Consider the following 23,188-nt stretch of genomic DNA (forward strand, 5'->3'; position numbering starts at 1 on the left):
GGTGGAGTCACTGTGTCTGTGTGTTCCAGGTGGTGGTCTGTGGTTGCTGATGGGGGACACAAAGGACACCTGGAAAGTGAAGACACTTGAGGAAATTCTACAGGAGAAAAAACGCAGACGAGAGCTGGAGGAGAAGACGGAGCCCAGGCGCCAGAAAAATGTAAACCAGAGTGCCAGAACCGCCACCACCGTGTCTCAACGCCTTTATCATCTGTAGACTTTAATTCTTAATGTTTTTTTATAGTTAAAACATGTCAATGAAGCTGCTTGTAAATTAACTTGTGGTTCATGTAGTAAGGCTATAACACTAGAACCTTATTGCGTGATGGTTCTAACTCTTGACCCCGTGTCTCCCTGTCCCTCTGTGCAGTTTGCTCCATGTCCTGTTCCGCAGGTGGATGATAGGGAAGCCAAACGGGACACTCCGGAGGAAGGGGAACTACGTGATCAAAGAATGGAAATAACAATTCAGAACTCGCCGTACACACGGGAAGGCTCTACAGAGGACAGGTGCGTCGATGTAGGAGCGGTCAGCGTGATTTATAACCAAGCGGTCAATGTGTGTGCACGGTTGAAAGACCCGATCTGAGTCCAGCGGGTGTGTCTCAGGCACCCGAGAGTTGTCCTCATGTCTGGACCAGCTGAAGCCCTGTTCCTGTGATGTGTGACGTGTTGTGAGCAGCAGTCAGAGCTGAAACCAATACAAATGCACAACCTGGAGACTGACTCCGCCGTTCCACCCTCATAGTTGACGTCATTATAGCTGTTCATATGACCACTGACGCCAATGTGTGTGTGCCTGGTTGATTTCAGGGGAGAGGAAGATGACTCACTCGCCATCAAGCCCCCACAGCAGATGGCCAGGAAGGACAAGTCGCACCACAGAAAGGAGGACAAGAGGAAAGACAAGAGACGACACCGCAGCCACTCGGATGAAGGAGGTGAAACAGACTCATTCCTATTTGAGTGCTTAAAGGTTGAACAATGCTTCTGCAAAGAAATGTCAGATATTTTTTTCAGTCTTATTAACAATAATTTTTTTGTGGGAGCTTGCAAACAGACCTTCACGACCTTTACCCCCATGGCTCAATGGATAAACGCTTTCCGTTGCGTCGCAAGCTTTCATTGACTATTTGTGCTAGTCTGTTACCAATGCGTCCACATGGAACGCACAGACAGAGTACAGTGCAGTCTCACAGAGGCGCGCGTTCCGGTGGGTTCTCCTGCTCACGTTGGTCTCCTCTTCCCCCCCCCCTCCTCCAGACGGAAAGCACCCCCGGCCCAAAGACAAGGACAAAGACCGAGAGAGCGAGCGCAGGAAGCGTCTGTGGGAGGAAGACAAGGCCCGACGCGACTGGGAGCGGCAGAAGCGCCGGGAGCAGGCCAGGGCTCACTCACGCAGGGAGAGGTGAGCAGGCGTCCCGTTCCCTCGGTCAACCCGCTCCATGCCTGTCACTCACTTACACCAATCAATCATTTGATGAGCCTAAGTGGGCAAATAAATTAAAATGTTTAAGATTATGAAATGATAAAATGCTGCATGACTGTATTTGACATAGATGAATTGATTAGTTGACGTGTGTTAACCCGCTGCTGTGTGATGTAACACTGTGCTCAGTATCTCCTTCCAACATGCTGTTTTTCTGGCTCTGTGTGTAGAGCTGACGGGGGTTGGGACAGTGTCTGCCGAACGCCTGACTGGATGACTGTATCTCCTCTGGACCACAGGGACCGCCTGGAGCAACTGGAGCGCCAGCGCCAGCGCGACCGTAAGATCCGCGAGCAGCAACAGAAGGAGCAGCGCGACTTAAAAGAGAGAGAGAGGCGGGCGGAGGAGCGCCGCAAGGACCGCGACGCGCGCCGCGAAGGTCAGTCTCTCGCCCGCCGCCGCCCCCTCCCCCTGCCGCCGCCGCGCCCGCCCCCCCCCCCCGCCGCCGCACCCGTCAGAGACCAGCGTCCTCTGCTGTAGGGGGGCGTAGAGTACGGCTTTATGCCGCTTTTCCACCGACAGTATCAGCTCGCCTCGACTCGGTTTGGTCGCGTTTCCATCTAAAAAAGTACCTCTTCAATGTGGGCGGGTCGTAGAGAAGAACCTCTCCACCATGGGCGGGTCGTCATTAGGTTTTAATCACGGGAGACGCGATTCCCGGGAAATCTGAATCTGATCAAGAACTATTTCCTGATTCCCGGGAAAGGTTACGATGGGAAATAAAATAAAATAAAAAGCGCAATGACTGCGCGTCTATTGTTGTCATACGGTAACGTTGATGGAGGCGAAACTCGAGCCCTGGGAAAGGAACGACACTAAAACGAAACAGCGAAACGCTGATCCGCCGGTCCGTGGACTCCAGCCACGCCGGACACACACAACCACGCGCAGCCTAACTCTAGCCCCGGGAAAGGAGCGACACACACGGCGAAACACTGATCAGTGTCCCCCTCGGGAGCGGGTTTGTGGACTCCAACCACGCCGGACACAACTTAACTTTGAGTGATTATTCCCATTTACAGCCGCTGGCCAATCAGTTACCAGCAGCCTGTTTACGTCACACAAAAGTACCTACTCCACTCGCTTGGAACCTCGACGGAGGTAGTACTAAAAAAAAAGTACCCGGTACTAGGTACCAGGTACTTTTTTTGCCAATGGAAACGCAAAAAAGGCATGTCCAGTCGAGCTGGTACTGGCGGTGGAAAAGCGGCATTAGAGGAGCTGATCACTGTTGACGAATTACCCCGACGAGTTATTTGGTTATTGTGAAAGTGAATCACTGGGAATTAATAAGCGGGGCGGACAGAGTAACTGACGATACGATACTATCACACTACGGCGTCCACCATAACGGTGATATCACCACTGCCAAAAGGTCAAACGTCCAGAAAGCAGAACAGTTCTGGGGTTCAAATATAAAAAAATAAACAAAAGAAATCAATGCAATACACTTTTCTATCTAAAAAAAGTAACTATTTCTTAATGTAAATCCCGTATCATTTTATGCCACCCCCACTGGGATTATAGGACTTATTGTGGCGATGTTTGAGGTTAAACCACTAGAAAAAGCTTCTTATTTTTCTACCTTGTATTATAGTCCATTTTAGTGGCAGTGTACTAGGCCTACACGATGCGGGGAAAAATATGAATCCCGATGTTTTTGTTTAGAATTGATATCGCGATTCTCTGCCACCATTTTTTTCTCACGAAATGTAATGTTTATTCATGGCGAAATCAGTCGCAATGAAGTGGACAGTTAGGCTCATGTACGGTTCCATGGTTCGGCTGGACCATAAATCAGTCGTTGCTGCAAAATAATCCGCTTCCTGCACTTCTGCCTCGACTACAGCCCGCACTTTCTTATAGGAGCTGGCAATGCAACGGATGAAAAATTGTTGCGGGAGGGTATTGAGTAGCGTTTGTCCAATGTATGGATCATTTTTCGAAATCCGTCACGTTCTACGGTGTTTATTGGAACCATATCTTTTGCTAGATGGTAAGCAATTGCGTCTGTTATTTCCTTACTCCTACTGGAGTTGCGTGGGTATGGGGGTCGCATTGTGCAAGGTGTCAGTAATGGATGTCTGCGTTGTGACATCTGCGTTGCGCTGCATTTTATTTATTTCACAATTCAAAAATGAACAAAACTGTCTTCTAAATTAAGGAAATGATACTGGGAAACGAATAAACCATTATAAGCAACGAGTGAACTTAATAAGCGATCTAAATACTTTTTGCAACCACCGCCTCTTTCCCTTGACATTTAGTTTTCACCTTAAATATGCGACAGATGTAATTAAGGCAACCTGGTCTCACAGGAATCCGTGAAATGAGTCGGTCTACGTCCCGTTTACAAGAAATAATGCCCATAAAAGGTTCGAATATTAAGTCCTGCCTAATATTCGTTCGAATATTATATATATTTTTAATATTCGAATAACAAAGTTCGGAGTCAAAGCCCTAGTCCATACACTGGTAAACAGTGACGGCGTTTGTTATCTCGTTCCACCGCTGGCTTTTTTTTGTCGTAAGCTTTGGAAGATGCCTGAGATGCAGAGACAGCTTCACGCTACCAGCGTCTGTCTCGTACTGTGTGGAATGAGAGCTTGTGAAGGGATGCAGGCGCGCTTGCTGCGCGGCTGTGTGCTTGCGCAGTAGCAGACTGCCTGAGAAGGCAGTATCGCTGTCAAAGCTGTCCCTGGGAAAAGTAACGTTGCACGGAATTGAAAAAGGAACTACGTTTCGTTAGTATTTTCCCATATATAGGCCTACCATATTTTCAGTAGTTATGTGTAACTTGACTTTGAACAAGTACATGAACAAGTAGTAGTACCTAACGCGTTACACACAACACTGTCTACCGTGTGTCAGTCGGCTCATAAAAATAACGATAACGCGATTTGATAACGATTTATCGTGCAGGCCTACAGTGCACTAGGGGTGTAACGATACACTAAAGTCACGATTCGGTACGTACCTCGGTTTTTAAGTCACGGTTCGGTATGTTTTTCGGTGCAGCAGATTTTATTTTTATTAAACAATTGGATTTTGATTTGATTTATTAAATTGTATCAAACAAATGCCTTACACACATGAAAAATCATCAAATACAATTGAGGATAAAAACACAATCAAGTCCAGGACTTATTTCCATTGTGGTCCTCAACACAAAACATCAGGACAAGACGAGACACTCAGAGTGTGTGATAATCAATAAAAACAATAACAATTTTTATTTTATTTTTTTCGGTTTGTACCGAAATGAAACACGCATCGAACCGTTAGACCCGTACCGAAAATGTTTGTATGGTTACACGCATACACTGTACATGATATAATATATTAAAGTCCCGCTAATGTAAAATATAACTCGATTTAGAATAATTCCACGGCTGTTACTCCAAAACATGTAAAAATCAGTTTTCTCTGCCACACCGTGATTCAGTCGGTCCTGAACCGTCCGTTTGTGCTCATGGCACCACGAGTGTCCTCCAGTACGGGCTCATGTACTAACAGGCAGCGTTAAGGCACCGCTCCACCCGTTATACACTTGTGTAACACTTGTGTAACACAGTGAGTAACTCTGCCCCCCCCGTCCCTCCACAGGGCCGTCCCAGCACCGGGCCCTCCCTGAGGACTACGAGGACAAAGCCAAGCAGAGCCACCGCAGCCGCAGCCCCAGCCGGGCCCCGCGGGACCGGCCCGAGCACAGCGACGCCCGCAAGCCTGGTGGTCAGTCTCACAGCCGGCCCTGGTTCAACCCCCCCACCCCCCACACCACGCCCCCCCAACGCCCACAGTGGACCCAGGTTTAGAGAGCTGTTGTATTACTAACGCTGCCTCCTCCTCCTCCTCCTCCTCCTCAGGGTCCAAGGAGGAGAAGCCGGAGGACAAAGACCCGCTGGCCGACCTGCAGGACATCAGCGGCAGCGAGCGGAAGACCAGCACAGCGGAGTCCTCTGCCGGTAGAGAGGAACCCATCCCTCTGTGATCGTAGGACAAACACGGGTGTCGCTCGTACCGCTAGGGATGGCGTCTGCTCCTATTGTGTACCAGGGGCACCACGGGGAGTAGACTGAAGTAGTGCTACATAGAAGTCATAGCTATAGCAGTCCCACCATAGTGTTGTCTCCCTGTGTTGGTGCTAGGGTTAAGGGTAGTGTTGTCTCCCTGTGTTGGTGCTAGGGTTAAGGGTAGTGTTGTCTCCCTGTGTTGGTGCTAGGGTTAAGGGTAGTGTTGTCTCCCTGTGTTGGTGCGAGGGTTAAGGGTAGTGTTGTCTCCCTGTGTTGGTGCTAGGGTTAAGGGTAGTGTTGTCTCCCTGTGTTGGTGCTAGGGTTAAGGGTAGTGTTGTCTCCCTGTGTTGGTGCTAGGGTTAAGGGTAGTGCTGTCTCCCTGTGTTGGTGCTAGGGTTAAGGGTAGTGTTGTCTCCCTGTGTTGGTGCGAGGGTTAAGGGTAGTGTTGTCTCCCTGTGTTGGTGCTAGGGTTAAGGGTAGTGTCGTCTCCCTGTGTTGGAGCTAGGGTCAAGGCTCTGTGGAAGGTTGCCGGTTCAACCTCCCTCCTCCTCGCCGTTCTTTCCATCAACCTATTTTTGAACCATGCAGAGCCATGCTTGTAGACTGAAACCAAAGTCTGTCTCTGATCAGGTTGAACCCCCCGCTGTGTGTCCCAGGGTCTGGGTCCGGGTCTGAGGACGACGACGGAGAGGAAGACGAGGGGTCTAGCAGCCAGAGTGACGAAGACGACGACGAGGAGGAGGAGGAGGAGGAGGACAACGGAGAGGCAGAGTCGGCCTCAGCCTCAGGGCGGTCTGAAGGGCCGAGTGCAGGTCGGTCTGACCCCCCACTGGGCTGCTCTCATGGGAGTACTGTTGGTGTGATAATGCAGAGACCACAGCCGTTTCTCAATTCACGTTCTCGTGTGTTCTCGTGTACTTGCGTTCTCAATAAACGTCATCAGTGGTAGCCCCAAGCACTGTTCCAATTCCAAGTACGCGAGTACTGTCGTAAAACCCGGAAGTGTTCTCGATGCGTTCTCGATGAGGCCGTTCCACCGAGGACCGTTAAATATCCCAGGATGCATCATCGAGTCCGCTGCTGTTCCAATTGCAGAGTGCGTACTCGCGTTCTCGGAAGTCTGTACTTGAAAGTCCGGACTTGCCAAGTACGTACTTCCAAGTCCGCGAGAACGTAGTCCGCGTACTTGGTGTTGAGAAACGGCTCATGTGTTGATATTGAATGTCTGTGATGAAATTAACTAATTAAGTAGAACGTTTAATTGGTCGTTAGAGCACCATCCGAGTCAGTATTTGCATAGAGAATAATGTGATGAGTGATGTGATGTTCTGTTATGTTTCATTGTGGAGTTTAGTTTCAATAAAAGCTAGAGTAGAGAAACCAGCCGCAGTAAGCTGGAGTTGATGAACAGATTCCAGATTGTTTTCTTCTTTTTTTTTGTCAGGGATTTTAAATTTAGGGATTTTAAGAGATTTTTAACAATATGCTTCAAAAATGAATTTCTTGCCCTAGCTTAAGTCGTCCTCTGAAGTTTATTTTTTGCAGAGCGGAGCGGTTTAGCGAGCTCCGCCGTTTCATTAAACTTGTTTTTACTCGCAGAAGACGTCAGCGAGGACGACCGGTCCGAGGAGGAGTTTGAGGAAGAGCGGGAGAACGGGACCCACATTCCTGCAGGTGGGTCAACCACGCCCACCTCTCATTGGCCACATGGTCCTGTCACGTGACCCACGGTGGGGGTCACCTGCTGTCTTCCAGTCCTGTTATGATGATCTCAGGTTATCGTTTGTTATGATAGTTGAGGAATCTAACGAACTGTCCTCTAAGTCTGTCTTGTTGATGGCGTGTTCGTTAATACCTGGCTGCATCCTAATCTCCCCTAGCGGGATAATTCACTTTGACTTTGACTTTGAATTAAAATCCTTTTCAAGATTATTATAAGATTACAAGTAGGCAAGGCGACTTTATTTATATAGAACTTTACATACACGCGAGGCAGACTCAAAGTGCGTCACATTGGATCAGTCACACAATAAAATAATATTTTTATTTATTGGTTTATTTTAACAGGGACAGTGTACATTAATTAAACATTCCTGTAAATGCACCTGCAGACTCAATCAATTATCACAATGAAGACAATGGATTAATATACAATAGTTGAACATCACACAAGTGATTAGTTCAATTAGTTATTATTAGTTAATAAAGTACAAGAACTAGTGTCATGGTTTTAAATAGGGATGCACCGAAATGAAAATTCTTGGCCGAAACCGAAAATGAGGAAACCAAGGCCGAAAACCGAAACACCGAAATAAATGATTATGCCAATTATTAGTAGGCCTACCATTGCATTTATAGCTATGACTGTGTACTAACCTCACTAAAATCAAGGCATTGCAATTCAAAGAATAAATCAATTACAATTATTAAAAGTATAAAAATATTTATTTAGCACTGAAAAAACACCACCGTTTTCCGTTTTGCACTTTGCAGACGGTCCCTAAACTCGGATGATAGCTGACAGCTCATAGAAGCGGTCTCATAGCGAGCCGTCGCTAAAGACGGCTCGTTTGGATGAAAACAAGGTTGTAGCTGGTTCTCTAGGTTACTACATTTAGCTACAGGCGTCATTTGTTTCACAATGTTTCACTATATATTATATTGCCGCAGAGGCGCTTATCCAGACAAGCGTGTGCTGGCCGTGGGTTTTGTTTGCGTCATCACAATTTCCTGTTTCGACAGTGTTGTTTCGGTGATAAAAGTGTTTCGGCCGAAAGCCGAAAATGCGCTTTTGGGCCATTTTCGGCCGAAATTTTCGGTGGCCGAAATTTCGGTGCATCCCTAGTTTTAAATGCTGTGCGCCGTCTTCTGGGAGCAGAACCTATAACCCCCCCCTGAGCGCCGTCCTCTGGGAGCAGAACCTATAACCCCCCCCTGTGTGTTCTCCGTCCTCTGGGAGCAGAACCTATAACCCCCCCTGTGTGTTCTCCTCAGTGCCCGAGTCCCGCCCCTATAACCCCCCCTGTGTGTTCTCCTCAGTGCCCGAGTCCCGCCCCTATAACCCCCCCCTGTGTGTTCTCCTCAGTGCCTGAGTCCCGCCCCTATAACCCCCCCCTGTGTGTTCTCCTCAGTGCCCGAGTCCCGCCCCTATAACCCCCCCCTGTGTGTTCTCCTCAGTGCCCGAGTCCCGCCCCTATAACCCCCCCCTGTGTGTTCTCCTCAGTGCCTGAGTCCCGCCCCTATAACCCCCCCCTGTGTGTTCTCCTCAGTGCCCCCCTGTGTTCTCTGTCCTCTGGGAGCAGAACCTATAACCCCCCCCTGTGTGTTCTCCTCAGTGCCCGAGTCCCGCTTCGACCACGACACGACGGAGGAGAGCGGCGAGGACATGGACGAGGAGGAGGAGGACGGGGAGGCCCCCGACGGGGACGACCCCACGCCCGGGTCCCACGCCCAGTCCCGCTCGCCCACCCCCGAGGAGAACTACGTCCCCGACTCCCCGCCCATCTCGCCCGTGGAGCAGAAGAAGGAGCTGCCCAAGTACCTGCCCGCGCTGCAGGTACGCTCCCCCACCCCCCCCCACCCCCCTCCCCAATGCTGACCCCCTCTCTCCCCCCCCCCCCCCCCCCGCTGTGTCTATAGACACACAATATGGGAATTAGAAAAGAAGATGCAAAAATAAATGTCAACATTATCTATAGATGAGGTTAGGCCTGGGCAATAAATCAATAAATGATCGTATCGTGATAGACTTGTGATCAATATCAATATGAAACATGTTCTATATATATATCGATAAGAGACTGGACCACTGAATCTAGCAGCTGGGTTTGTTACACAAACACGGTTCCATACTTCTTTACAGTATTTGAGTGTTTTTCATCGTTGTGTCGACATTGGAGTATTTATCAATGAAGAACAGTGGAAGGTCGTATTAAGTGTTACACAGAAGTGTTTACATCCAGCATGGTAATTCCTAGTCTTTTTAGGTCATTAAAATGATCAATAGTAATCGATATCGATCAAGTTATATCGTGATATGTCTTTCTGCCATATCGTCCAGGCCTACATGAGGTAGACATTGATGACAATATTAACGTCATTGAAATGACATTTACCATTATACATGCGCTTTAAAGTTCCTCAAGTGTCCATGTGCTGTGTATGCTGTTATAAACACGCTGCTAGTGTCAAAGGCTGAGCGGGTTTCTGTGTGTGTGTGTTGTGTGTGTGTGTGTGTGTGTGTGTGTGTGTGTGTGTGTGTGTGTGTGTGTGTGTGTGTGCTCCCAGTCTCACTTGGTGAGTCTCTCGTCCCTTGGCTGTGTTGCAGGGCTGTCGCAGCGTGGAGGAGTTCCAGTGTCTGAACCGCATCGAGGAGGGCACCTACGGGGTCGTGTACAGAGCCAAAGACAAAAAGACAGGTGGGGAAACACGCATACGGACACACAGTACCAGTTAGTGGTTCACTGAACCAGTGACGACAACTGGGGTTCAATCACTCACACGTTTGTTTAATAAGCGTCTTAATGCCGCTTAAATAAAGGACAGCATGCAAATCCTCATCACAGTAAGCCCAAGTCCTGCATGGCGTTTTAGTTTAGTATCACGGCACTATTCCAATGGTGGTGAGAGATATGCAGTGAAACAGCTAGAACATAAAGGAAAAGTTAAGGTTGTTACATTTTACTTTTTAAATGTGTGGGTTTTGACTACATGGATACACTGTGTGTGTGTGTGTGTGTGTGTGTGTGTGTGTGTGTGTGTGTGTGTGTGTGTGTGTGTGTGTCTTCAGATGAAATCGTGGCGTTTGAAGCGGCTGAAGATGGGAGAAGGAGAAGGAGGGCTTCCCCATCACCTCCCTGAGAGAGATCAACACCATCCTGAAGGCTCAGCACCCCAACATCGTCACCGTCCGGGTACCCAGAGATACACACTGAACCCCTCCTCCTCTCTGAGAACACAACGGTTCATCTGAGGGGGGTGGACTCTTTCTGGGTCTCACAATACATGTCTTATATGGTCTTGATTCTTGGGGTCACAAACTGAGTCTCGATTCCTGATTTAAAACATGAATCTTGATTCAGTACAGAATGTTTGACGCTGTTTCTGTCACTGTCGCAGGAAATCGTGGTTGGAAGCAACATGGACAAGATCTACATTTGTGATGAACTACGTGGAGCACGACCTGAAGAGTCTGATGGAGACCATGAAGCAGCCCTTCCTACCAGGGTGAGACTAGATATAGTGTGTGTGTGTGTGTGTATGTATGGGAAGAAGTTGCCACCTTTTGGGGCCTCCCTAGTCTGCATCCCTGGAAAGTGGACACAAGGGGGCAGTAGAGAGTTTCAACCCCAAACATACAAGGCTTTGTCATCGGGAAGAAGATATTTTTTTTTGACCAGATTCATAGAAAAGCAGATAACAGCGAACCTCTTTGGCGAGTCTGTTTTTCTTTTTACTTGACTTTGTACTTAATAGTTATTCCTTTTATTTAAATAGCTGTTATGCCCTTTCTACCAGAAATGCCTCTCTATTGCAGGCCAAACTCTTTTAACGTGTTCATTTTCTTTGTGTATTTAGCGCTATGCATCCTAAATATATTTCCTAAGTCATCGTAGAATATATACCTTAAACTAGGCTGATAAAAACATTGTTCTACCACGTCTCGAATGAGAGACGGCGTGGCAGTTTCAAAACCAACAATGTCTTCCCATCATGACAAACAGTTGATGATTCATTTGACGACGGTTATTGAAACATGATGTCGCGATGTCAAAGCTCTATCAAACTATAACGACCAACTCGATCTCTCTCTCTCTCTCTCTCTCTCTCTGTGTCTCTCTCTCTCTCTGTGTCTCTCTCTCTCTCTGTGTCTCTCTCTCTGTGTCTCTCCTCTCTCTCTCTGTGTCTGTCTCCTTCTCTCTCTGTGTCTGTGTCTCTCTCTCTCTCTCTCTCTCATCTCTCTCTCTCTCTCTCTCTCTCTCTCTCTCTCTCTCTCCTCTCTCTCTCTCTCTCTCTCTCTCCTCTCTCTCTCTCTCTCTCTCTCTCTCCTCTCTCTCTCTCTCTCTCTCTGGTCTCTCTCTCTCTGAGTCTCTCTCTCTCTCTGTGTCTCTCTCTGTGTCTGTCTCCTTCTCTCTCTGTGTCTGTCTCCTTCTCTCTCTCTCTCTCGCCGTCTCTCTCTCTCTCTCTCTCTCTCTCTCATCTCTCTCTCTCTCTGCAGGTGAGGTGAAGACCCTGATGATTCAGCTGCTGAGGGGTGTCAGGCATCTCCATGACAACTGGATCCTCCACCGAGACCTGAAGACGTCCAACCTGCTGCTGAGCCACAAGGGCATCCTGAAGGTGAGGCCCTGCGTCACGTCAGGCACCGCGTTCGACACCACCACAGCCTCACGCTCCACCTTATCCCAGGATAAAACACTGGGCCGCCATGGCGACCAGGCCAGTTAGAAGAGAGGATACCGTCGCTGGTAGTACTTTAGTGAGAATACGTAGCTGGTAGTACTTTAGTGAGAATACGTACTCCGGTGTACTTTAGTGAGAATACATACCTGGTTGTACTTTAGTGAGAATACGTAGCTGGTAGTACTTTAGTGAGAATACGTAGCTGGTGGTACTTTAGTGAGAATACGTAGCTGGTAGTACTTTAGTGAGAATACGTAGCTGGTGGTACTTTAGTGAGAGGGTGAGTTCGGTGGAGTCACCGTTGTTCACTGCCGCTTTGACCTGATGTAATATAGAACTTTTAAAACTATCGCCGTAGCCTTCCAGATATGCGCTAGCGGTGCTAATGTGCTGCTAGCCGCTATGTAAACGGAACTCGACCGGAAATGGAAAACCGGAGGGGCCGCTATGAATCATGGAAATAGAACAGTCGCAGAATAAGGTGGATAGAGGGAAAGGTTAGAAAATACGTACCGCCAATTGTTAACAAACGTTACTCGTATTTATTCTTATCATTCAATCACCTTCCTTTCATTTCTGCCGCCACACTTTGCATAATAAAGAACCCTGTTACAGACTGTATGTTGATGTTCATGTTCATAAGCTCTAAATTCATGGAAATGTTTTATTCTTGTTTTATCGAATCTGTCCTGACTTTTGCTTTTATTTGCTGGTTTGGGTCAATTAACCTGAAGAACCGCAACAGACTTCAGGGCATAGTCAGAGTGTGCAGTAAAATTGTTGGTGCTCCACTGAAAGACATTTCCTTGCTGTACAAAACTAGGGCCCTGAATAAAGCCAGACTCGTCCTGACCGACCCTAGCCATCCCTTGGCACCTGAATTTAAACTGCTCCCATCCAGACGCAGATTTCATGTGCCAAGATGCAGGACCAACAGATTTAAAATACCTGGGTTCCAGTGGCCATTGGCCTTCTTAACAATTGACAGCACTGTGGTCACTTTAAATCCTGTTTCTTCCAGGATGGCATGGTTGCACTTTATTGGTTGTTTTATCTATTTTATTAACTATTGTTAATTGTTGTCCTGTGTATGTATTTTATTGCTATTTCTATTATTAGCGTATGTTGTGTCACTGTTTGTACTTGGTTTTTACTGTTGTCTTATGCTGCTGGCTGCACTACAAATTGCCCTCCGGGGACAATAAAGATCTCTTGACTTGATAAGCAGTGAGTCTCTTCTTGTAACGCTTGTGTTCCTGTGTTTCCTGGGTTGCCAGATTGGGGACTTTGGCCTGGCGCGGGAGTACGGCTCCCCTCTGAAGCCCTACACCCCCGTGGTGGTGACTCTGTGGTACCGCTCCCCCGAGCTGCTGCTGGGGGCCAAGGTGGGTCCTGCTCATAGAGTTTTCATCTTTTATAATATTTTATTTTGATCATATATTTATTTGTATTAATACATTTTTTTTTTATGTACTTTTTTTTAAATATATTTAAAATTGTATATGGTTTATTTATATATTCATTTCTATTGAAATGTATTTTTGTGTTCATATATTTTTGTGCATAAATGTCGTTATTATGCGTTTAGTTGGTCTGATTCCTCCATCAGGACAGAGAGAGAGAGAGAGAGAGAGAGAGAGAGAGAGAGAGAGAGAGAGAGAGAGAGAGAGAGAGAGAGAGAGAGAGAGAGAGAGAGAGAGAGAGAGAGAGAGAGAGAGAGAGAGAGAGAGAGAGAGAGAGAGAGAGAGAGAGAGAGGAGAGAGAGAGAGAGAGAGGAGAGAGAGAGAGAGAGAGAGAGTTATCAGAGAGAAACATGTTGTCTCAGCTTCTACTGCATGTCACAGTAGAGCTGAAAGGAAAGGGGTTGTTGGAGCGTACAGCCTGGTCTGGTCTGTACAGCTGGTCTGGTCTGTACAGCTGGTCTGGTCTGGTCTGTACAGCTGGTCTGGTCTGGTCTGTACAGCTGGTCTGGTCTGGTCTGTACAGCTGGTCTGGTCTGGTCTGTACAGCTGGTCTGGTCTGTACAGCTGGTCTGGTCTGGTCTGTACAGCTGGTCTGGTCTGGTCTGTACAGCTGGTCTGGTCTGGTCTGTACAGCTGGTCTGGTCTGGTCTGTACAGCTGGTCTGGTCTGGTCTGTACAGCTGGTCTGGTCTGGTCTGTACAGCTGGTCTGGTCTGTACAGCTGGTCTGGTCTGGTCTGTACAGCTGGTCTGGTCTGGTCTGTACAGCTGGTCTGGTCTGGTCTGTACAGCTGGTCTGGTCTGGTCTGTACAGCTGGTCTGGTCTGTACAGCTGGTCTGGTCTGGTCTGTACAGCTGGTCTGGTCTGGTCTGTACAGCTGGTCTGGTCTGGTCTGTACAGCTGGTCTGGTCTGGTCTGTACAGCTGGTCTGGTCTGGTCTGTACAGCTGGTCTGGTCTGGTCTGTACAGCTGGTCTGGTCTGTACAGCTGGTCTGGTCTGGTCTGTACAGCTGGTCTGGTCTGGTCTGTACAGCTGGTCTGGTCTGGTCTGTACAGCCTGGTCTGGTCTGTACAGTCTGGTCTGGTCTGGTCCATACAGCCCGGTCTACTGCCTCACCGCCCTCCCCCTCTCCCTCCCTCCTCTCCCTCCTCTCCCTCCCCCCCTCCCTCCCCAACAGGAGTACTCCACTGCGGTGGACATGTGGTCCGTGGGTTGCATCTTCGGCGAGCTCCTTACCCAGAAGCCTCTCTTCCCGGGGAAGTCGGAAATCGACCAAATCAACAAGATCTTCAAGGTATTGTTCACGATGAAATAAAGGGACTGTGACCGGTCACGTGTGTGACCACCAGGCTGAGGATCCTCAGTGTGGGAGACTAAGCTGTTCAAAATCAAAGACGGTACCAATCGTGGTTCCTCCGTGAATCCATCATTTTCACCCCCCACCCGAGTGGACGGTGGTAGACATGAAGCGCCCCCCCTCTGCACCAGGCACGTGCACACATAGGGCCCTAGGGGTGCTGAGCCCCTGCCCTTTTTGCCTCGTATTAAAAAGTGCCCTCTGAGTGTTCTTCCAATAGACCGCGATCGAACGAAAATTCGGTTCGGCCCCTGCCCCTCAAAACTCCTGTGCACGTCCCTGCTCTGCACATTCAGCACCGTGATTCATTGATGTAGCTAGGTTGTGTTAACATGGTGTGTGTGTGTGTGTGTGTCTCTAGGACCTGGGCTCGCCCAGTGAGAAGATCTGGCCGGGCTACGGCGAGCTCCCGGCGGTGAAGAAGATGACATTCACCGAGTACCCCTACAACAACCTGCGCAAGCGCTTCGGCGCGCTGCTGTCGGACCAGGGCTTCGACCTCATGAACAAGTACGGCTGAACGCCACCCAGAGAGCACGCACACACACACACACACACACACACACACACACACACACACACACACACACACACACACACACACACACACACACACACACACACACACACACACACACACACACACACACACACACACCACGTCGCCCTGCACACGGACACACACGATGCTACTGTTTGCGCTGGGCGTCCAGCAGACCTTGGTTTTGTGATTCCAACTTCAATGTTTCCGCGTTGTCGCGGAAAAACGGGGCGATTCCTTTGCGCGCTGTTTGGGGCGCCTGTAGATCAATATCTGTTTACGTCCCCGGTAAACACAGCTGAAGCTCAACCCAAACACTCGACCCGTGCCGTGTTTGTGTCTCTGCGCTCCGGTGTGGAGCGCGTCAGCCCGTCGGTACAAAGCCTTCCCCTCTCGCTCTCTTGTTCATGCAGTTTTACCGAAGCTGGGATTTATGAGACTGTCTCAAGGAGAGGGATTACAAACTGCTTACCCACACACACACACACACACACACACACACACACACACACACACACACACACACACACACACACACACACACACACACACACACACACACACACACACACACACACACACACACACACACACACACAGAGACAGAGAGAGGGTCCCCTAGGAATGCAGTGAGCGTGAGGTCAGCGTGTGGTGGTGAGCGCGGCCGGTCCAGAGCTCCCTGGCGGTGGCGGCGCGGCGGTGGTGGCGGTCGGCTGCCTCCTCCCGGCCTGCAGCCCCTGGAGGAATGCGGTCTGGAAAGGTACACACTGCACAGGCTTCTGGAACATCACACGGCCGTGCGGTGGACGCTTGTTTGGGTATGACCTCAGAGCTCTGAACTGGCAGCCGCTGTGAGGTCCCGCGGTGTGGGGGGGGGGGGGGGCTAATGATGGATCATCTTCACAGGAACGACAGTTTAATATCTTTTTCTTGACTTTCACGGCATTTCCAAGATAACTTAAGATACCTCCCAACGTCAACCTCATTAGCAGAGCTCTGTTTGAGATCCACCACGCCGCATTCCTGGAAACACAAACTCTGGTCTCCTCCTCCTCCGCGGCCGGCCTGCGCCTCGCTGCAGAGGGCTTCTGTGAAGGAGCCATCTGAGCTCCATGTGGACAAGGAGGTGGAGCGGGTCGGCTGGTAACCACAAGGTCGCTGGTTCGATCCCCAGCTCCTCCTCCTAGCTGCTGAGTGTGGAGGTGTCCCTGAGCGAGACGCCCTCACCCTGACTGCTCCCTGACCCGCTGGCTGTCGCCCTGAGGGGTCGACTCCGCCGTCGCTGTGTGAATGTGTGCGTGAACGGGATAAAAGCGCTATAGAAATGAGGACCAGTTACAAGGGGTTCCAGCTAGACTGGGCAGCCCCGCCCATTCTGCCGGCGGTTTGAGTCGTTTCTTTCTAGTTTCAATACGTTTTTTTGCGGGAGCCAATCACCAAAGCTGGCTTTTCCCCCCCTGGCTGCGCTATTGGCTGGTTTAACACAATGACGACAGGGAAGCGACGGCAAGCAGCCAATTGGGTACAGAGTCAATTTAACTCCGCCCGTTGATCACGCCTCTTGTGCTGAAGAGAATGACAGCAGCTTCCCCAGACCGATGTGCAATCTAGGATGGAGCTCAATCTACCACTGAGCTCAATCTACCACTGAGCTCAATCTACCACTGAGCTCAATCTACCACCGAGCTCAATCTACCACTGAGCTCAGTCTACCACTGAGCTCAGTCTACCACTGAGCTCAATCTACCACCGAGCTCAATCTACCACCGAGCTCAGTCTACCACCGAGCTCAGTCTACCACCGAGCTCAGTCTACCACTGAGCTCAATCTACCACTGAGCTCAATCTACCACTGAGCTCAATCTACCACCGAGCTCAATCTACCACTGAGCTGGGTCTGGGGACAGCCGGGCTAGGTTCCCGCAGCACATGAAGCAGCTCGGCGGTCCACCCGTGGTCGTGGCTCTCTTGCCTCTGTGTACACGGCCCAGTCCGCCCGCTCCACCGCCGCTCCAACCAGACCTCCAGCCACTGCCTCCTCCTCCTCCTCCTCCTCCTGACGGTCTGTTCCCCCCCCCTCCTCAGGTTCCTGACCTACTGCCCCAGTAAGAGGGTCCTGTCTGACGAGGGCCTGAAGCACGAGTACTTCCAGGAGTCCCCTCTGCCCATCGAGCCGTCCATGTTCCCCACCTGGCCGGCCAAGAGCGAGCAGCAGCGCGTCAAGAGGGGCAGCAGCCCGCGGCCTCCCGAGGGAGGGCTGGGCTACAGTCAGCTGGTAAGACCACCACCTCCACCACTACCACTACGTCACCACCACCACCACTAACACCACCTCTCTGATACACACCACCACCACTACCACTACGTCACCACCTCCACCACTACCACCACCACTCTGTCACACACCACCACCACCACTCTGTCACACCATCACCACCACCACCAACATCATCACCACCACCACCACCACTCTATCATAAAACATGCATCCCATCTGGTAAACGCATCCCACCGTCCCTCTGATGGTGAAGACATCCCACCGTCCCTCTGATGGTGAAGACATCCCACCGTCCCTCTGATGGTGAAGACATCCCACCGTCCCTCTGATGGTGAAGACATCCCACCGTCCCTCTGATGGTGAAGACATCCCACCGTCCCTCTGATGGTGAAGACATCCCACCGTCCCTCTGATGGTGAAGACATCCCACCGTACCTCTGATGGTGAAGACAGCCCACACTGACTGTGGGCCGGTGCTGTTGCTCTGTGTTTCCATGAGGGCCGTGGGTGTTGGGGCCCCTGATGCGTTCACCAGAGGGCCACACAGGACGTCCCCACCAGGGCCAGCGCTCAGACGCCATCCCGTTCCAACTCTTAAGCCTGAGTCACACACAGAGGCGTGACTCCGCCTTCGTACTAGAATAAGAACCAGAACGGTGTTGTTGTGACGGGAGCAGAGCTCCGCTGTGATGTGACTGACCGCTCTGTGTCTGCTCCACCAGGGGGACGACGACCTGAAGGACACGGGCTTCCACCTGACCACCAGCAACCAGGGCGCCTCGGCCGTGGGCCCGGGCTTCAGCCTCAAGTTCTGAGCCCACAGACACAATGCTGCCGACCCGTCGGGAGCACCTCGGTCTGGAGAAGCAGAACGGGAGAGAGGGCGGGGGGCGGCGGTGGTGGGGCACACCTCGTAGTGGTCACACCTCGTAGTGGTCACACCTGGTCGTGGTCACACCTCGTAGTGGTCCCTAGTGTCTCCTCCTCCTCACTGCTTGGTGTGCTTGGTTAGCTCCGGGCCCTACTACTTATTTTTAATTAACTGTAGGCTGTTGTTCAAACCTTTTTCAGAAAGTGGAGAGATGTTATTTTTTTGTCTGTCGTAGATGAGGATGGTCGTAGACGAGGACGAGGGTCCCAGCCCTTTGCGTCTCCTGTAGTTTGGGTTTTACTTTAATGTACTTTTTGTTTTTTTTTACCCGTACGTGAGGACCAGATTTTAAAAAGGTTGGAATTTCCTGACTTGCTGGAGCTACTGTATAATGATGTATCATCAAGAACGTTTTTCCACCCAACATAATTGTACCGATATTTACTTTATGGCTGTCTGCCATCGAGCCAGCCAGAGTGGACAGGGCTGGGGGGGGGGGGTGGGGGGGTTGGGGAGGGGCGGGGGGGCAGGCAATGTTTTTGCAAGTAATAAAGTTTGAGACTTTATTTGGTCTGCCATGTTTTTTTATGAATCTGTGCTTTGCAAACAGACAGCTGCTGCCAGAGAAGGGAAAATGCGCTCCAAAATCAAGGTGAAAGAAGTGGTGCCTTGAACCCAGCTGGGTGGTAGCCGTCCAGAGGTGATGTCATTCTCAGCGCTTTCTCTCAGTGCTTTGTTCTGTTGTGGGAGAGAGAGAGAGCGAGAGGGAGAGAGAGAGATTGTCCAGGCTCTGCCATTGGTCCTCCACATTATGCATCACAGCTGTCTATTTATTTACTTTGCCTATTGTTGCGTAGCTGGAAAAAATCAGCACAGGGATAATGATGATGATAATAATTGTGATAGTGATATAACAATTTTACAGAAAGGTGCGCGTGTCTGCGCAGTGACGTCTCTCTCTCTCCTTGCGTCATTCGTTTCTGGCACAGAGAAAACGAGCCATTTGCATGCATTAGTTTTGATTTGACGTCCTTAACCCCAGGGCCCCTCCGGTGAGTTATTGCACCTGATGTTGAGCGGGCATGGAAAGAGGCGGCGCTGTGGGGCGAGCTGCTGGGCCGCGGCGCGGGCGCCGGCGCCTGGCGCCGTCTGTGGACGGTAGTAATGTGAGAGACTGAGGCCTTCCCAGGAGCTCCACGGGCGTTGGACTCCAGACCCAACGTGCATCCATCCAGTGTCGCTTTATTGTGGGTTTATAAAACCTACAGTGGAAATACTGGAGGACTGTTGGGAGTGGAGACGTTCACCAGTAAATAACGCAAACGCACCAAAGCCCTTCACAAAGGTTTATTGTTGAAATGTGAAGATGCATTTATACAAATTACAGTTAGAATACAACTTATTGTCCAGCCTGGGATGGAAATGTGTTTTCGGCCTCGCCTCAGAGACAATACAAACAGTACTTAACACACAGACGTGTATCACATGAAACAAATACGTACAAATGGTCTTCCGTTTTGATTGCAGCAGTTCATCAGGTCTCATCTAGTAATATAGGGATTGCATTTAGCACCAATGACCTCCTGTAAACATCACGTTAGGCCACGGGTGGTTTGAACCACCGTCCTGCAGGGCAGAACTTCAACCCCTGTGGCTGACGTCCGTCACTGGCCCCTAGCGAGTTGTCTGCAGAGTGGAGCCCTGGGTTCCATCCTGGACTCACAACTGCCCCCGCCGGGCAGAGAGAGAGAGAGACACGGAACGTAAAGATACAGAAATGAAAACTTAAAAACAGAAATATGTGCCCCCGGTGAATGAAATGAAAAGTCCTCCCGACTCAAGAAGCCGCCGTGTGCGTCGTTTGCGTGTGCGCGTCTCGGACGGAGCGCGCAGGCGTGGTGGGCGTGTCCCCCCCCCCCTCCCCTCCCGACCCCCCCCCCCCGCTCAGAAGCGCACGCGGACCCTCCAGGAGTAGGTGGTGAGCGTCTTGTTCTTTTTCCGGACCACGCAGGTGTACGTGCCCTCGTTGATGGCGTTGGCCGTGATGCTGATGTTGTCGTCCTTCAGCAGGATGTAGCCGGGGCGGGAGTACTCCAGCAGCTCCCCGTCTTTGTACCAGCTGAGCGGAAAACACAAGCATGAGAAACGCCCTACGACTAACCGGTCCACGGTACGGGGGGGTTATTTCAAGATTCAAGAAGCTTTATTTATCCAGAGGGAAATTGCTGTGCAACAGTTGCGATATAAAGAGAAGTAATACAAGAAAACAAAATACAACAAAGTGCAAAGCACAATAGGATAAAAAGCACAGTAGCATAAAGACTAACGTCATATCAATTACAACAGCAACTAAATGCAACAATGCCACAAAAATGACAGTTTACGTAGGTATATATAATATACAACAATACGCAAGTTCGCTGCATACGTTGAACTAAAATAAGTACAACTAAATATAGCTAAATATAGTGATCAATTGTTTAAAGTGATAGTGATTTAGGTACAAGGTTCAACTCTGGTGCAAGACGGATGAAGACGAGAAGAAGCTCAACACTCACGACACTTTGCCTTTCTTTGAGGCGATTTTCTTCCCACATCGAAAGGTCAGGTTCCTGCCCTCAGCCACCAGCTTGGTCTTGGTCCGTGGAGGGGTGGGCGTGGCGGCCACCGTGGGGAAGGGGAATTCTGGGGATGAAAAGGAGGTAGGAGGTTGTAAAGGTCTTTCTCCAGCGTGGGACGTCTTACTGCAGGCATCTGAGCTGCTAGAGGACCATTCATGAATGAAAAAGTCTCGGGCAAACGAGGTGCCGAGTTACAGATAGAATGTACATATTATATAGAATAGGCCTATATATATTGAAACAGGTTTGTAATTCTTAATCATCAGGCCGTAAAACAGATGTATAGACTTATAGATCCACAAGCTTCCAAATTGGAGCAGTAGGATATGTTTGGTGGAGTTGTCTGCTAATATTCAAGACAACACACTTTGGATATCGAATGAGTTGACGGACCATTACAGAATCAACGGAACAATAAGCCGTTTAAACATCGGAAAAAGACGGGTAAGACCGGGACACGGTAAGCGATACTGTATACCGTAAACTCTAGACTCAGCCCTTCCCGACCGCGAGGTCTAGAATTGGATAATTGCCACTAGGTCATTGTCTAGAGATCTTGCGGTAAATTAAAAGTCTGAGAATGTTAATAAGTCTGGAGCAAAAAGAGACAAGCCTCTGGTCTGCACTGTGCAAAAATGAAAACCACTGGCCGCCGTCTTTATGAGGAGCCCCACGAGCCCCGGCCCTCCTCACGCAGGCCGCCGCAGGCCGTTTCCGTTCGCCACGGTTGGCACAACGCGAGCAGGCCGACGGTCGCGTCGATAAGACACCTTGTTATGATCAGCGCAAAGCCTCCTTAAAAAAAAAAAAAAAAAAAAAGGGCTTTGCTCCGGATAATTCTGCAAAAGATTGAATTGACCCTGTGCGTCTCAAACCCTCAAGCCACAGTCTGAAATTCCAGCGGTTTGGAGTCACTCAGGAATTTTCCACAGCCGTACGTCTCCCAATCAACAATGGGGAACAGATTAACTCTGAGCCAGGGATTGTATCCTCTTGCTCTGCCTCTCTCCGCACTGTCCCTTGTTAGAGAAACGAGGAATAAACCCCAACACTGCAACACTGCAACGGGGAGGACGTGCACGGCCGTGTGGCTCCGGAGTCAACCGAGAGGACTTCCCGAGCCTGACCAGCGGCCCGCGTCCCCGTCCAGGTGTCCCACTGCCACAGAGCACAGTCAGCGTGTCTCTATATCCCGGCTGGATTCATCCTGTTGGCCTTACTCTGGATATGAGTGGATATAATAGAATATGAGTTATTCCTATTGCATATTTCCTAACAGTTAGTTGCTAATCTCTCTGAACAGCCCTGGCTGTGCCTCCCTCCCCCCCCCTCCCTCCCCCCCCAGCCTCCCACTCCTCTCCAGGGCTGAATGGAGGGGGCTCCAACTGGCTCCAACTGCTCCGTTGGCAGACAGCGGTTCAGTGGCTGAGAGAGAGAGAGAGAGAGAGAGAGAGAGAGAGAGAGAGAGTGAAAAAAGAGAGAGAGAGAGGGAGAGGGAGAGAGAGAGAGAAAAAAAAAGGAGAGAGAGAGAGAAAAGGGGAGAGGGAGAGAGAAAAGGGGAGAGGGAGAGAGAGAGAGAGAGAGAGGGAGGGATAGGGTGAAAAAGAGCAAGCGAGAGAGACAGAGAGAGAGGGATAGAGTGAAAAAAGAGAGAGAGAGCTGGATGGATAGGGAGAGAGAGAGAGAGAGAGAGCTCTCCCTCCTCTGGGCCCACTCTGCGCTCTATCTTACCGTAACAGAAATCACAGCTGGAGGGGCAGTGCTTCTTCATGAGTCTGCGCTTGCTGTCGCAATAGCCTTTCCGGGCCCAGGCCGGACAGATAAATAAGCGGTCCAAGCATCCTGGGGTTGGGGGGGGGGGGAGGGTGGGGGCGGGGGGGGGGGGGGGGGGGGGGGGGGGGGGGGGGGGGGGGGGGGTGTTTGGAAGAGAAAAATGGGAAACATCGCGAGAGTTAAGTATCGGTAACTTGAATCTGCAGCTAAAGAATTTGGCACGGGGATGTGCTTTTGCCTCCAGCGGGAACATGGACTCACTGAAGTACACTGTCATGATGACTCACAAGTACAGTTTACACACAGTGTTTATTAAGGCCACGTTGGCGTTGGGAAGTCGGCTTCTGAATAGTGCTCCCATCTGGTCCTGGTCCCAGCTAG

General features: G+C 50.1%; 2 protein-coding genes across 2 annotated transcripts in view; one reads left to right on the top strand and one right to left on the bottom strand.

Annotated features, from left to right (window-relative positions):
- The window catches only part of cdk11b (cyclin dependent kinase 11B), a 19,921-nt gene extending 1,027 nt beyond the window's left edge, over positions 1 to 18,894 (top strand). Inside the window, 22 exon segments of the mRNA XM_084474608.1 lie at positions 30 to 160; positions 371 to 510; positions 814 to 941; positions 1,264 to 1,408; positions 1,660 to 1,868; positions 5,096 to 5,221; positions 5,356 to 5,454; positions 6,159 to 6,314; positions 7,102 to 7,176; positions 8,838 to 9,058; positions 9,830 to 9,920; positions 10,292 to 10,305; positions 10,307 to 10,324; positions 10,326 to 10,415; positions 10,621 to 10,659; positions 10,661 to 10,724; positions 11,717 to 11,841; positions 13,182 to 13,289; positions 14,545 to 14,661; positions 15,086 to 15,234; positions 17,350 to 17,539; positions 18,265 to 18,894. Of these exon segments, the coding sequence (XP_084330734.1) occupies positions 50 to 160; positions 371 to 510; positions 814 to 941; positions 1,264 to 1,408; positions 1,660 to 1,868; positions 5,096 to 5,221; positions 5,356 to 5,454; positions 6,159 to 6,314; positions 7,102 to 7,176; positions 8,838 to 9,058; positions 9,830 to 9,920; positions 10,292 to 10,305; positions 10,307 to 10,324; positions 10,326 to 10,415; positions 10,621 to 10,659; positions 10,661 to 10,724; positions 11,717 to 11,841; positions 13,182 to 13,289; positions 14,545 to 14,661; positions 15,086 to 15,234; positions 17,350 to 17,539; positions 18,265 to 18,357 (2,508 nt within the window). The 5' untranslated portion in view covers positions 30 to 49 and the 3' untranslated portion in view covers positions 18,358 to 18,894.
- A 1,463-nt stretch (positions 18,895 to 20,357) lies between these two features.
- LOC311353790 (matrix metalloproteinase-23-like) lies at positions 20,358 to 22,813 on the bottom strand (the record flags this gene model as incomplete). The annotated part of the gene is made up of 3 exons (XM_084473609.1): positions 22,766 to 22,813; positions 20,972 to 21,098; positions 20,358 to 20,532 (listed from the first exon to the last, which is right to left on the bottom strand). The coding sequence occupies exons 1-3, from the start codon at positions 22,803 to 22,805 to the stop codon at positions 20,358 to 20,360; spliced, it is 342 nt and encodes a 113-aa protein (XP_084329735.1). The 5' UTR covers positions 22,806 to 22,813.
- Positions 22,814 to 23,188: the final 375 nt, after the last annotated feature.

The sequence above is a fragment of the Micromesistius poutassou genome (assembly GCF_964030765.1).
Source record: "Micromesistius poutassou genome assembly, chromosome: 10".
In the NCBI taxonomy this organism is placed as follows: Eukaryota; Metazoa; Chordata; class Actinopteri; order Gadiformes; family Gadidae; genus Micromesistius; species Micromesistius poutassou.